The 15066-nt window shown below is 44.2% G+C and overlaps 1 protein-coding gene across 1 annotated transcript in view; it reads left to right on the forward strand.

The window, feature by feature from the left end:
* The first annotated feature begins 881 nt into the window (after positions 1 to 881).
* Positions 882 to 15066, forward strand: part of ca10a (carbonic anhydrase Xa) — a 60291-nt gene continuing 46106 nt past the window's right edge. The window contains exon 1 of the mRNA XM_008314888.3: positions 882 to 1940. Coding sequence (XP_008313110.1) covers positions 1850 to 1940 — 91 coding nt within the window. The 5' untranslated portion in view covers positions 882 to 1849. The remainder of the gene's footprint in view (positions 1941 to 15066) is intronic.

Below are 15066 nucleotides of genomic sequence, written 5' to 3' on the forward strand. Positions count from 1 at the left end.
TGTGAAAAGGTGTGGCAGCCGATTGGTTAATCCAGTCTCTTCATTATTATTGAATAGTTTTTGCCAGCAGGACAGTGTGTGTGTGTGTGTGTCATGTTTCTAACAGTTTCATTTTCCTCATGGACATCCATGAGGAGTGTCCAGAATCCTTGGTCCACCATGAGAAAAATCTACATTTATTTTTAGGGACGGTCCCTCAGTTTCCATTTCCTCTTCCTGACACGCTCCCTGACTTTTCATTACACACCCCGGCCCACTGGGAACCAGGGTGTCCTCTGTGGACACAGAAAGAACGGCACACACACAGCTGTGTCTGAGCCATGACGAAGAAAACATACATAATAAATGACCTTGTTATGAGGAGGAGGAGCTGTTACTGTTACTGCTGCTGTTACTGTTTTAATGCTGGTGTAACTGCTGCTGTTACTGTTACTGCTGTTACTGCTGCTGCTGCTGTTACTGCTGCTGTTACTGTTACTGTTGCTGCTACTGTTTTAATGCTGCTGTTACTGTTACTGTTGCTGCTACTGTTTTAATGCTGCTGTTACTGTTACTGTTGCTGCTACTGTTTTAATGCTGCTGTTACTGTTACTGTTGCTGCTACTGTTTTAATGCTGCTGTTACTGTTACTGTTGCTGCTACTGTTTTAATGCTGGTGTAACTGCTGCTGTTACTGTTTTACTGTTACTGCTGCTGTTTTACTGTTACTGCTGCTGCTTCACCTTCATCTCACATCTTCCTCTGATCCAAATGTCCCGTCAGCATTTTTACAGCAGACACTTTGTTCCTGCTAAAGTCAGGAGTTCCTGTGGTCCAGAGAGAACCATCCCATAATATTAACATTTGAAGAAACTGTTGCAGGAACCTGGAGCTGCATTGACTGTGAGGTGTAGTAGTCTGTAGAGACGCAGTTCATGGTTCAAGTCCTGAGACTAGTGCATTATGGGAAAAAGACATATAAACATTAAATACTGTAATGTCAGAAGGAGAACGAAGGTTAGGGTAAATAAATATATATAAAAAATGAGATTAAAGTCATAAATATACGAGGAAAAATTCCACTGTTCATGAAAACGATGCTGTGATAATGTCAGTGTGAACGTGTCAACCCACACGTGTCGTGTTCAGGTGTCTGAGGAAACCTCGTTTAAACCAACACGTCATCATCTCGTGTCTAATAAATGCCGTTTATCTTGGTGAGCAACCGGAAGTGTGTGTTTTTGTGCGACCACACCCTTCTGTGTGCTTCTTCCTTCGGTAAAGACGACTGTATTATGACGTGATACTGATGAGCCAGAAGATGACGTATCTCCTTGTTAATGAACCCAGTATTAAAGTCGAACTTGACGATAACCACTTCAATTTGTTTTAATTAACACAGTGACAACCCCGTCTGTTTCGCGCATGCGTGACTCTGGCAGCCACATAGAGACCGTAACCTAAGACTAATGAAGTTGGTCCAGGTAGAGTTGCCGTTTGTCGCTGTCCAAGATGGCGTCGACCCGGACCGACAGACAGTGACTTACGCTGACCGGCAGCGACAGCGTTCACCTCGGTATTACGGATTGTAATTTCACCACGCTGAGTAAATATAGCGGCGCCCTCTCAGTGAACATAAACTTTATCAGTTTATGTTTATATGTTATGTTCTATGGACTACTACTCCCCCCCCCCCCCCCCCCCAAGTTTTCGTTGATACTCGGGTATCCACCGACTAGTCGACCGGAAGTGAATAGAGTAGAAAACCCAGCCCATGAATCACAAAGCTAGCGATACACAGGACACACACTGCACTCGCGAGAAGTTTTGAGATTCCAGCCAAGGAGGCCTGATCGCATAGACGCGATGGATGGAGTTTCTTTGTTGGTTCTCTGCAGTCCAGCAGTGGTGGCCAAGCTATGGTACCCATACCGCTACTGGAACCTGTGCGCCCTCCAGTGGTAAGTGAGGAAATCTGACATTTATTGAGGATGTGGTACAGTCAGTGAATTCAGGTGTGGCCCAGATGAAGCCCATTTCAGTCATGTTAGTCATGTTTACTGTTCAGTTTTCAAAGTTTGTCAGAAAAAGTTGTTTTTCCTCGAACTGTCGACGTCAGCGCCGTCTTCCTGAAGCTCCGTGGATTAGAACGAGTTTCGATCTGATATTTTTAACACGCTTTCAGTCACTGACTGGCTTGTCTGGGCTGCTGCAGAAATCAGTCCAAAAATCTGTCACTTCTCTGAGGTTCAGTGAATGATGGAGGAAGACGATGGAGGAAGGAGATGTGGTGGAGTTAGCAGCAGCAGCAGGTGTGGATGATCATTTTGTCAGTGTTGGTCCAGACAGTTCTGGACTTTAACCTTTTTCTTTAGTTGTCATTTTCTTTTCTGACCACTAGGGCATAGTTTTTATTTAAGTTTTCTAAGTAGAACAGCTCCAGTGAATCACATCTGCCAAAGGTCAAAGGTCTGGAGGTGTTGAGGTTCCCAAGCTGTTGGTTGGTTGGTTGGTTGGTTGGTTGATTGATTGGTTGGTTGATTGGTTGGTTGATTGGTCAAAAGGTCAAAACTGTAACTAATATGTAAATGTGGCAGGAATTCGTCTGATTAAAACTTACATGAATTCTTTCAGAATAAAGTTCTGATGAACCAGTCTAGTGTTAATCTCCTGGAGCTGTGGGGGGTTGGGGGGAGGGTGTAGGGTAGGGAGGGTAGTGGCAGATACAGAGCTGTGGGGTAATTATGTCCCACCGAGGCTTGTTTTTGCACCAGTGGGATTACAAAGTGGTTCACAACCATTCATTATTGGGGGCCAGCTTTGCGCCCGTGCCTCTTCGCCGCGGCGTCTTCTGCTGACTCGGCGGCATCCGAACCACTCGGTGACACGACCAATTTGCAAAGTCAGTAGAGCGGGGAATTATTTTGGCCCTAATCTTTCATAAGGCCTAGCCCAGTGGTGTTGATGAGGAGAAACAAGAAGATAAACGGAGGCAAGAGTGAGGAACAGAGGAGCAGCAGTGACTCTGACAGTCAGCTAATTATCCAGGACACAAACGACACCAGTCATCAGCTTGTTAACCCTGAGGGATTTAAGAACGCCTCCACCTTTGAGTTCTCGCACACACACCGTGCTCTGACATTTTAAAGCTATGATTTGCTGCTTGGACTGAAAATGAAAGGTGTTCTCAGTCAGACCGTCCTAAAGGGACAGTCCACGGTTTGACAAGGAGTTGTCGGTTGAACTCTGGTAATAAATCTAAACCAGGAAACGTTTTCAGTGGGCTGAGCGCATTTCTCTTTCCTAAGAGACGATCTTTCCTAAAGGTCACCTGGTTTTCCTCTAGGAACACAGCAGTTATTGATCCATCCAAGTTCTAATGTGGGGGTCTGGCGTCCACCTGAACTAAAATCACTGATTTTCTCTGTGGACTTTGGTCTGTGACAGCGAGTGGTCCACAGACCTCAGGTGTCTGGTGTTTGGACAGACTGATGTCCAGTCTTCTCCAACTCTTGTCTCCAGTTTGGTCCTTTTCATGGTTTTGTGGGGTAATTATTGAAAAGTAATTAGTGAGAAACAGTGTGTCTGATGCTTGACTGAGAACATTGATAGAAGAGAACACAGAGGAGGAGGAGGAGGAGGAGGAGCAGCGGAGTGTTTAAAGATCACTTGATCTAAAAATCAGTTTTAGACACCCTATGATTTGACCCTGAGGTCAGAGGTCAGAGTCAGACCTGAGTGTGAGCAGAAGTTCCTTTTCTGAAGAGAAGTGTTTGGACCAACCAACACCAGGGAACCGAGGTTCTATATTAGGCTGGTCTGAAAATTTATGAAAATCTGTGAAATAATAATAATTAAAAACTGTTCAGTTGTTTTTGATAAAGCCTGGAGTTTATTATAGTTTCACTATACTAGTGATGAACTATGAGTCGCACGTTGGGTGTTGCTTTCCTGGTCTGTTCTTCTGTTATTTGTCTGTTGTGGTTTTCTCAGGTTCTGCCCACATTTCTCAGCAGACCACAGACTGGAACACTCCACACTCTGAGGTTGTTCTTTGGTCTGTGGCTGGGCCTTGGGCTGCTGTTTGAAAAGTTTTCTCTACTTGCTCAAGGTTCCAAGCAGCTGGCCAATGGGTGGGTCTCTCCCTTCATGTTGCTCCACCTTCTAAGGTGGAGTTTTTGGAATTATTCAAGTTCTTTTTTTATTTATTTATGTAGTAGTCACCATGTGTCGTCACCCTTTGACTACAGATGTCCAATATGCTGATATTGTCCAAACACTTAATTTCCGATTCCGATATGAACCAGAACCGATATAGCTGGGCAGTGGTGGAAGTTAAGAGTTGCCTGCTCACTAAGGTGATGGGTTAGAACAGTGTTTCTCATTTATTTTCTGCTCCCAGGACAGAATTAAAATGCTATTAAGTGTCTGGTAATGTTTATTTATTTATCTGTACAAACCACTGTAACAGTTGCTGGCACTTTTTTTTCATTTGGCGAAACCCAGGCATTGCATTATCTGGTTTTCATTATCGGAGGAAAAAGACGATAACAATTCTTACAGACATTACAAAATACGCTAATACCCGACCCATATTATCGGCCTGATATTAGCTAATTTGTCATCCCTACATGTGGCCAAGCTGATGTTTGTGTTTCTGTGTCAAATCAACTCCGTCCTAGTTCTAATGAAGTTTCCCTGTGCACTGGTTAAATCAGTGATGTGTTAAATGAGCTGCAGTTCTATCCAGGTCACAGTCAACTCCTCTCTCATGTCCTCCTCCTCCTCCAGGAGTAGTACTCCTCTCTCATGTCCTCCTCCTCCTCCTCCTCCAGGAGTAGTGGGGTGGAAGCTGCAGTCTCCTGATGTGGAGCCACATTAATTCTCAGAGAATAAAGTCCAACACCAGCGGAGTCTTATCGATAATTTGTCCCATTTACTTCAGACTGAGACGGGAGTGTGGATTTAGAGCAGCAGAACCGGGTCGTTCACATTCATCCACTAATGAAGCGGTTCTAGTCTGGAACCACCTGCAGATGGGTTCTAAAACCTGTAGAGCCTGAACACAAAAAAATGCATTTCTTTAAAGAAATATATGTTTAAAAAAAACCCAGAACAAACAGGAACACCGGCAGTAACTCCGTCCTCCACAGCAGGACACCAGAGCCCGTGAAGACCACGCCCACTTTTTTATTTTCAAACAATAATCACTTATTTTGAGTGTGGTTTAAAAAGCACCGTGACATAAATAAAATATAAATCCTCAGACTTTGGAGTGAAAACTGCCTTTAACTCATCTCACTCCTCACCTCTTCACAGCGTCTGATGCTCAGCAGCCAATCAGACAAATTAGCTGAGTGAGGGAGTGAGTGGGAAAAAAAAAAGTTCTTTTCTGTTTTTCACAATGTTCAAAGTCTTTGGAACACACACACACATACATACACACACAGGGTTACTCAGCAAAAAGAAAGTTTTCTGGCTGATGTAAAAACAGAGCTGCAGGTTCCTCAGAAGTTCTCAGTCCACAGTGGGTTCTCCTTCACTCCTGCAGGAAACTGGAGGGTTTTTTTAAACTTTCAAACTGGAGTTGTTTTTAGGAGACTCAGTAAAAGAAGCGGTTTGTACTGCTGCCTTACAGCAGGAAGGTCAGATGTTCAATCCCAGCTGTACATGAACTACCAGTCTTTCTCCTCCAGGTGGCCTCCTGCTCCAGGTGGCCTCCTGCTCCAGGTGGCCTCCTGCTCCAGGTGGCCTCCTGCTCTGTGGTTCCTGTCTGACTCTTCAGGCGATAAGCCATGATGAAGATGAAGATGATGTTCCAGTTCAGATGATTGTCTTTATCTGTCAGTGTGTTCTACTCTGGAGATCAGAGATGATCAGTGACCCCTGACTCTGATCTGACCTTCATCTGAACTGGAGGGAGAGAGATGGAGAGGAGGGGGAGCCAGGGGGAGGAGGGAAGGAGATGTTCTGTGTCAGGGATGATGGTAGAAGAACATGAGACGTCCATTAGAGAAGATGAATGTTTAACAGATGTTGAAGGTGAATGAAACACGTCTCCTCAGTAGGCCACAGTGATTCCAGAATGTTCTGTGGCCACCACTAGGAGGCGTTTTAAACCATCAGTAAAGCTTGAGTCAGACTGAAGACCACAGTCCTGAATGTTAGCCTCAGGACCATGGACCACACTGAGCCCCCCCCTCCTCCCCCTCCTTCGCCTCCTCCCTCTCCCCCTCTCCTCTCTCTCCTCCTTCTCCTCTCTCTCCTCCCTCTCCTGCTCCTCCTGCTCTGAGGCTCATCTTCCACTTGCTGCCGTTAAAACTCTGAGCTAATGATAAAACAATTATGAGCTCATTTCAATTAGCTGCTGCTAATAAACCATTAGAGGCTGTCTGTGGATAATGACCACTGGAGGAGATGTTAGCGGGCTACGCTAGCTGATGCTGCTACGCCGCTGTTACTGCTGTTACTGCTGTTACTGCTGTTACTGCTGTTACTGTTGTTACTGCTGCAGCTGCAGTGACCTGTAATTGATTAGTTAATAGGTTGAGAGCCGGGAACTCTGCTGTTTTATTTATATTTTTCCTCTCACGTGAATTAACCTAATGATTTCTGCTGCTGCTGCTGCTGCTGCTGCTCAGACCTCCCCTGGTGAAGCCATGACTCTGACTTCTGATTGAATATTGATTAGTTTTTCCTCTCCTCTCTCTGTACGTCTGTGTGAACATATATGAGGAGCGTTCTGCCGGGAGTCGATCCCATCTGAGTGTGACGGAGCTGGGAGCAGCTCCAGAGGAGGCGCAGTGACGGAGCGAGTGTGGGCCACCCTGGGAGTCAGAGCATTATGGGCTGTTCATTATGGGCTGTTCATTATGGGCTGTTCATTATGGGCTGTTTAATTGGTTCATCTCTTATGCAGTGATTAATGAAGAAGTAATGAGGGATCTACAGAAGCACTTGACAGGATTCAAACCCGCACCCTGTCCCTCATTATGGGCTGTTCAACTGACTGACCACTGACCACTGACTGACCTGGTGGCTGCAGCACAGACACAGTCCTGGTCTGTCAATCATGTCCAGTCAGTCATGGTGGGGAGGGGGCTTCCTGTTGGTTTTTTCTGCTCCTTTAGTAAATGACACTACTGTATTATATATATAATACTGAGAGTCAGTGCTGAGAGTGAGGAGGAGGAGGAGGAGGTAGATGGTGATGAAGGGGAGGCAGAAATAAAAGCTCAGCTCCTGCTCTGAATGGCTTCATGTATAATAGAAGTGATGAGAGTGAAGCAGAGATCAAAGCTGAACAGACTAAATACAAACACTGTGAAGTCTGAACCAGGTCCAGGTCTGGACCAGGTCTATGTTAGATTGTCTCAGTCAGGAGTTTTTCATCTTTCAGTTTTCTGTGGAGAACAAACGGTTCTTTCGTCAATTTGTCCCCAGCCGTTCACTCCTGGCCCAGGTCAAAGGTCAGATTGAGGAAATCCATGGACTAACTGCTGTTTTCTCTGAGTCCGTGCTGCTGGACTGCTGCTCTCACATGCACAGAATAAATGAAGACCATTCTGACGGAGAACTGTTCCCTCTCCTCAGTGACTGACGTTCTCCTTCTGAAGAACTACAATTACAGTAATTATTCTGTTTCCAATGAGAGCGGAGAAACTAACGAAGGCAGAATAACAAACGAGTTCAGCCTTTACCCCTGGAGGCGGGAAATGACTGCTCCTGTCTGGAGACCATGGTCTCCTCCTGCTTCTCCTTCACTGTGGAAATGCTCTAACAGGACAAAACAATGAGGAGACTCACTGAGGAGAGTGGAGGGGGGGCAGAGGGGGAGTCGGGGGGCGATGGAGAAAAGTGAACGGAAGCTTTTAGATCTTTGTTCCCAGGTTTTTGTGGAGGCTTTGATTCAGTTCTAGTGAGAGGAGCTGAGACGACAGAGTGTCAGAGGTTTGAAAGGAGCTTTCATAGAGGAGGAGGAGAAGAAGGAGGAGGAGGAGAGGTGAGAAGTGAAGAAACCAAACAACAGTGTCTGAGAGAGAGCGAAGACGACGGGTTTGTTTGTACGTTCAGACAGATAAAGATGGAAACACACGGCTGTTGTCAAGGCTGGGACCGAGCTTTTTGAACCGTTTTTTTATTTTAAAATGATGACGTGTGACACTGGACTGGACGGAGCTGCTCTGAAGGAGTAAACATATCCAATATCACAGTGCTACAAATAAATAGTTTATTGATAAATGTCATTTAATACACGTCAAAGTTATCAATACAAATCGTGATCGTGAATCGTCACAACCGATCGTGAATCAGTTAAAAATCGATAACAATCAGTGACAATTCTCATTGGTTGAAACAAAAAATGAATCACGCATCAAGGCGTAAGGACTAGGCTGCGTTATCTCAAAAGGTCACTGGTCATACCATGACACTACACACTCTGGTACAGTAGGTGGCGGTATGAGCCTAAAATGTTGGTTAGATGGAGCCTTCGTGTGAACTAAGATAAATGACGTAAAAAAGTCATGCGTAAAGGCTAAAATGCTAAAATGCTTTTATCAATTTCTACGCCATCTATTGGGGAAACGTGGGTATTGCAGGGAAAAGGCTGAAGTATAATGATAATTATACAATTTGGAAAGGTTTGGCAGGCCGCAGCCGGCCCCCGGGCCTTAGTTTGCCCATGCCTGGTTGAATGACTCGTTACATCCCTCATTAGTACCAAAAACAGAAGTGTTACAAATGTTGAAGAAGGTAAAAAAAATATGTTTTTCAGCAAATAAATGAGTGATTTAAAAAAAAAAAAACAACTTCAATTCCAGTGAGTACTTCAGAATATTTCTCTGCCGACCTGAAGTGACAACAGTTTGTCGACGTGGAACTGTTTTTATTACTTTTTAAAGAAAATTCATTGAAAGATGAAGAGTTTGTGGCTCCACGTCAGTTCTTGACAGAACATTTTTAGCAGATTCTCCATTGGTGCAAAATTTGGCCCAAACTCCTGCATTTTGATGAGAAAAAAAAAAACACCGTGCTCCTCCTCCTCCTCCTTCTCCTCATCTTCCTCCTCCTTCTATAAGGAGCAGAGGTGTTGAAATAATCTAATGAGTTTTTCTTTTTCCAGAACTGTTCCTCTTCTTCTACTTCTTCTTTTCCAGGTGGCTGGCAGTGAACGAAAATTTGCACAGCTCTGAATTAATCTGTTGATTGTTTCGTGCTTTATGGTTTTTACACCTCCTGTTGATAAAGTGTTATTTTAAAACTCAAACGTTTTTTTCTCCTCACTGTGAGCAGATTGTCTGATTGGTCAGAAAATCCAGTCCTGGAGGAGAGAAACGTTAGAAATAAGAACAAGACAGAGGAGTATTGACAGAGGAGTATTGACGGGGCGGGGGGGAGCGGGGTGATTAAATTAGAGGCAGTAACAGGAGGCTGTGATGAGGTGGAGGTTCTCTGGGGGAGATCATTGAGGATCCTGAGAGAACAGGAGGAAAAGAAGAGAAGGTTTGACCTCCACATTTGAGCTCTGTCTCCAGACTGTGTTCTCAAATGTCAGTGTTGTCCATCACAGACAGTCTGTTGACAGCAGTCTGTCTGTAGAACTCTAGAACTGAAAACCACCAGAGAGAAGTTCTTCAGCTTCTTCAGCATTTGGTCCAATCAGGATAAAGAAGACCACGTCCCAGAGACTTTAGTGCCGTCTCAGAGACATGGACACCTCTGATGTCCAAAATGTTCAACAGCATTTCTGTTGCTGTAAAAATGTCCTCACAAAGAGGGTGTTATGAACAGGGTACACACATTTACCATAAAACAAGAGAGCACACACACACACACACACACACACACACACACACACTCACTCACTCACTCACTCAGAGATAAAAGCCCAGATGGAAGCAGTCAGCTGTTTCTTGTAGAACCCTCTAGAACATCCTGACTAAGTGCTCTGCTCTGGTGTTACCTCTACATCTGCAGCTCTCTGATCTTTCTGAATGATGCTCTACACCTGACCCTCCACTCACTGCCCCTCCTCCTCCCTCACCTCCACTATCATCTCCCTCCCTCCCTCCCTCCCTCCCTCTCCTGCTCCTCCTGCTCCTCCTCAGCAGGTACAGACTGTACGGTCCTCGACAGAGACTCATAAATTCATAACTAAATTCCTTCCACTCCACAGTCCACAGACTGGGCCGTATCTGAACACACTGTCTCTGTCTCTATGTGTGTGTGTTCTGGGTTAATGCAGCAGTGGAAAGACCTTATATAAACATCAGGGTGTTGTGATCTGACTGTTGTCTTCAGGGTTTTGTGATCTGACTGTTGTCTTCAGGGTTTTGTGATCTGACTGTTGTCTTCAGGGTTTTGTGATCTGACTATTGTCTTCAGGGTGTCGTGATCTGACTGTTTTCATTACGGGGTTGTAATCCGACTGTTGTCATTACGTTGTTGTGATCCGACTGTTGTCATTACGGTGCTGTGATCTGACTGTTGTCATCCGGGTGTCCTGATCTGACTGTTGTCTTCAGGGTGTTGTGATCTGACTATTGTCTTCAGGGTGTCGTGATCTGACTGTTTTCATTACGGTGTTGTAATCCGACTGTTGTCATTACGTTGTTGTGATCCGACTGTTGTCATTACGGTGTTGTGATCTGACTGTTGTCATTACAGTGTTGAGATCTGACTGTTGTCTGTAGGGCGTCGTGATCTGACTGTTGTCTTTACAGTGTTGTGATCTGACTGTTGTCATTACGGTTTTGTGATAACTGTTGTCATCCGGGTGTCCTGATCTGACTGTTGTTTTTACGGTGTTGTGATCTGACTGTTGTCTTTACAGTGTTGTGATCTGACTGTTGTGATTATGGTGTTGTGATCTGACTGTTGTCATCTGAGTGTCCTGATGTGACTTGTCTTCAGGGTGTCATTATCTGACTGTCATCTGGGTGTTGTGATCAAGGTCAAGACCGGAACAGTCTGAATTTTTTTTTCTCTCTGAGTATTAAAGAATGGATCGACTGCTTCTGCCTGACCTCCGTGGTCTTCCCAGGCAGATGTATATGTGTAGATCACTGCATCAGACTGGCTGAGTGTGGACATGGTTCCATCAGAGTGAAGTGGAGCTGAGGACCAGCTCCTGTCTGTGGGCCTCAGACAAAGACAGGCATCAAAGGACCGTTGTAGTTCCAGGAACACAGCACAAATAATGAGGGTTGTCTGAGTGTTGTTTGCTGATAGGCCGGCTGTAGCTCGTCTGGTTTCTGCTTCTCTTCCTTTTCCTGCAGCGTGACTTGAAAACAACTTGATTTGATTTGATTTCCTCTGTTTTTATGCTGAGCGACTTTTCTTCCATCTGGACCGTCAGAGACACCGAGCTCTGGGCTTTCACCGAGTCAACGTTCAGCTGAAATAGGAACAGTACCGGCTCTTCTTCTTGGTTTAAACAAACTCCTGTTTCCATGTCAACAACAGCTGAGTCAGGTGACAGGAAGTCACCGTCTCTGTGTTGGTGTGGTGTCAGAGAACAGTTTGGTCCAAACCTTTTTTTGAGGATTCTCCTGGGCTTTTGGCCGGGATTTATTTGGTGATATTTAATAAATAAATATAAAGTTGTGTCCTTACAGAGAGACAACAGCCGGTGGAGACCGACAGCCGACTGTTTCTACTCTTGTTGTTTCTCTCCTCCTCTGACATTTAATTTATTTGTGGGAACGAGTGAACTTCACTTTTTGTTTGTGTCGGGCTGTAACCCCCCACCCCCTGAATATTTGAATTCTGAAAAGGTCTGTGAAACCAGGATCTGTTTAACTGGACTGACTGGAGACAAATCATTTACTGACGTTGTGACATGTTGTCGTCCAGAGAGAGAGTCGAGGACAAAGTTACGGAACAGAAAGTTTTGGTCTTGGTTTGTCTTTTTTTTTTCCATAAAAGAGCTTTGTCTAGTACCGATCATAGAGGACCAAAGGCACGCAGGGATGGGGTTGTCTCTTTGGTAGTGATCAAGGAGAGGAACAAAGAGTGTTGACCAGATCAGGACAAGTGTGACAGGATCAGGGAACTAATGAAAAAGGACACTCGCAGTTCAAAGGAGAAATAATGAGCTAGTGAGAAGTTGAGTATAAAGACAAGTATAAAGTTCCAAACAGTGGGTTTTCAATTAGGGTGATCTAAACCTGAGTAAAATAAGAAACAGACAAATAACCAAGAGAACCATATTTCTGTTTGACCACTCGGGGCAACAGCGAACCACACCAAAAATCAGTGATTTTAGTTCAGACCAAAGTCCATAGAGAAAATCAGCGATTTTAGTTCAACAAAGGATTTTAAATTGTTAATTCAAAATAAAAGATTTAACTTGGTGAGGCAGCAGCAGTGGATCACCAACTGTTTTGTCTGTGAACCAAAATCACTAATCTTCTTCATGGGCTTTAGAGTCGACATTTTCCCTGAGACTTTCATGTCAACTACACACTCCTGCACTATCCCTTTAAAGTACCTGAACCACACAGTCCTGTTGTTTGATTCTTTTTATCTCATGAATCAACAGTTGCAAAGCCAGGGATTAAAAAGCTGCTGTTTGCAAATAAACATGGATGTTCACGCTGCTGGAGTTTGAATGTTTTATGAGGCAGGAAATAGATTCAGCACATTTGGTGGAAGCTGAGGGACAAACGTGAGGAGCATCTCAGAGACTAGTGCTGAATGTAAACACTTTATTTTCTTACTCTCCATCTGTTCTCCATGCTTTTTAAATCCCTCCTCTAGTTCTTGCTATTGTTTATTTGCAGTCTTCGGGTTATTTTAAAAAAAAGAAAACCTGACTCCAGAATTTACCATCGGATGTTGATGCAGACACTGAGGCTCATTTGTGACAAGTGAAGTTCATCTGTAACTAAAGCTGTTTTATATATGCAAGGAAATAAATCTGAGTTGAAGTAAACAATGAATATTTGCAGCAGAGGTGAAAACATGCAGTAATTTAGCCTCAGACCTGCGTCTTTATTGTCACTGTAGCCAAGAATAGAATCAGCAGTGGAACATCTGAAGCATAGTAATGGTTTATTTAATTAGAACCAATCTGCTGTCGGAGAGCGACTCAGGAATGACGTCCAAGTGTTCTGTCACAGCAGCAGCGGCAGCAGCAGCATTAGGAAGGTGTGTGAATATTAAAAGGTAGCAGTGATGAATCACGCTGTCACCACAGTGAAAAACTGACAAAAGTGCGTTAAAATGTCAATGTATTAATGTAAAACCAATGTGCAGTGGTTTTAGCTCACAATGTATGGAACTGCTGGTCAACTGCTGCCTCCTGTGGTGATTTTGTGTCACTGGTGTGAAGTAACAAAATAACACGTTTGATCTTTGATGCAGACAGCAGTGGATCTACAGCTGCTGAGTCTGTGTGCTGAGCTAAAATCACTGATTTTCTCTATGGACTTTGGTCTGAGCTAAAATCACTGATTTTCTCTGTGGACTTTGGTCTGAACTAAAATCACTGATTTTCTCTGTGGACTTTGGTCTGAACTAAAATCACTGATTTTCTCTGTGGACTTTGGTCTGAACTAAAATCACTGATTTTCTCTGTGGACTTTGGTCTGAACTAAAATCACTGATTTTCTCTGTGGACTTTGGTCTGAACTAAAATCACTGATTTTCTCTGTGGACTTTGGTGTTGGAGAATGAGGGTTTTCTAGGGTGTAAGGTCTACAGTGATGGACCTTAGTCACTCTGGTTTTGGCTGTGAAGCTCCATCTACGGCTCCCCGTTTAGGTCTGAATAATTCAGATGGATATGCCCTGCAGCTGTTGCTGGTCCACACACACTTTCACACACTTTCACACACAGGAAGTTCCTCTTGAGGTTTCTACAAATTTCCACTCAGTACATGATGTGGAAAAGATTAGAGGAGCTCTCCAGACACTGTGGAAGTGTGGGCTCTCTGCTATGCAAATATGATGAAAACTCTCCAGTGACAAGTGTGTGAGGGTGTGTGTGTGTGAGGGTGTGTGTGTGTGTGTGTGAGGGTGTGTGTGTGTGTGTGTGTTCAGAGAGGCAGAAAGCAGTGAAATCTATTTCTATCAGAGTGAAGTGGAGGAGGAGATGATGGAGGAGCTGCTCCTCTGTCCTACTCCTGATGAGAACCAGAACTTCACCTTTGATTTGGATGAAAAACAAACAGAACATCTTTCCTCCTTCAGAGGACTGGGAGTTCAGGTGTCTGAGACTGGGTTCTTCTGGACTCAGATGTTGACCCTGACTGGTTCTAACATCTTGGTGTTGTGTGAGGTGTGTGTGCGCCTCCGTACCTCCTCCATCAGCTGCTCCTCATGCCGACACTCCCATTACGGCTTCCGCAGGCTGAAAATGTCTGCTCCATTTCTCACTCTGTAAAATCCTCTGATAAAAAAAAACCCTTTTTCTTCGTCTAATTTAACGCTGTCAAGACTTGAAAAAAAAAGATGGATTCAGGATGGAGCATCTGGAATCACAGCAGAGTCTGTTCTCTCTCTCTGGGTCTGCAGGACTTCAGTCAAAGTGGTTTTAGAATCACTGTTGTGTACGACGCGTCAGGACTGAGGACAAAAACCTCAACATCTGACGGTGTTTACAGTCAGACCTTATACTAAAACAGAAATAAGAGGAACCAGTAACACACATGAACACAGGAACAACACACGCACACACACACTGGTGCTGGGTGGTGGAGTCGTGTCAGTTCCACCTCAGAGACCCGTGAAGGCCAATGGTGAAGCTGCTGTGACTGCTGCTGCTGCTGAATACAGATGCTGCTACTGTACATCTGTGAGAGTACACACAGTACCTGTGTATGCAATACATGTATGTGTTTGTGTGTGTGTGTGTGAAAACCAGCAGTGGATGAGAATTTTAAAATAAAAATTGAACTGTTTTTTTTCTAATGATTTAACCCTTGTGTAATGTTCATATTGTTGTTACTCAGCCAGTGTCTGTGGGTCTGATGGACCCGTTGCATTTTGTGGCTTTTGATGCCTCACAATCAACACTTTTATGTTAAAATACTGAACAGATGTTTACCTTATCCCAATTACAAGCAGTATAAACAATATATAT

Source organism: Cynoglossus semilaevis, chromosome 8 (genome assembly GCF_000523025.1).
Source record: "Cynoglossus semilaevis isolate Cse_v1.0 chromosome 8, Cse_v1.0, whole genome shotgun sequence".
In the NCBI taxonomy this organism is placed as follows: Eukaryota; Metazoa; Chordata; class Actinopteri; order Pleuronectiformes; family Cynoglossidae; genus Cynoglossus; species Cynoglossus semilaevis.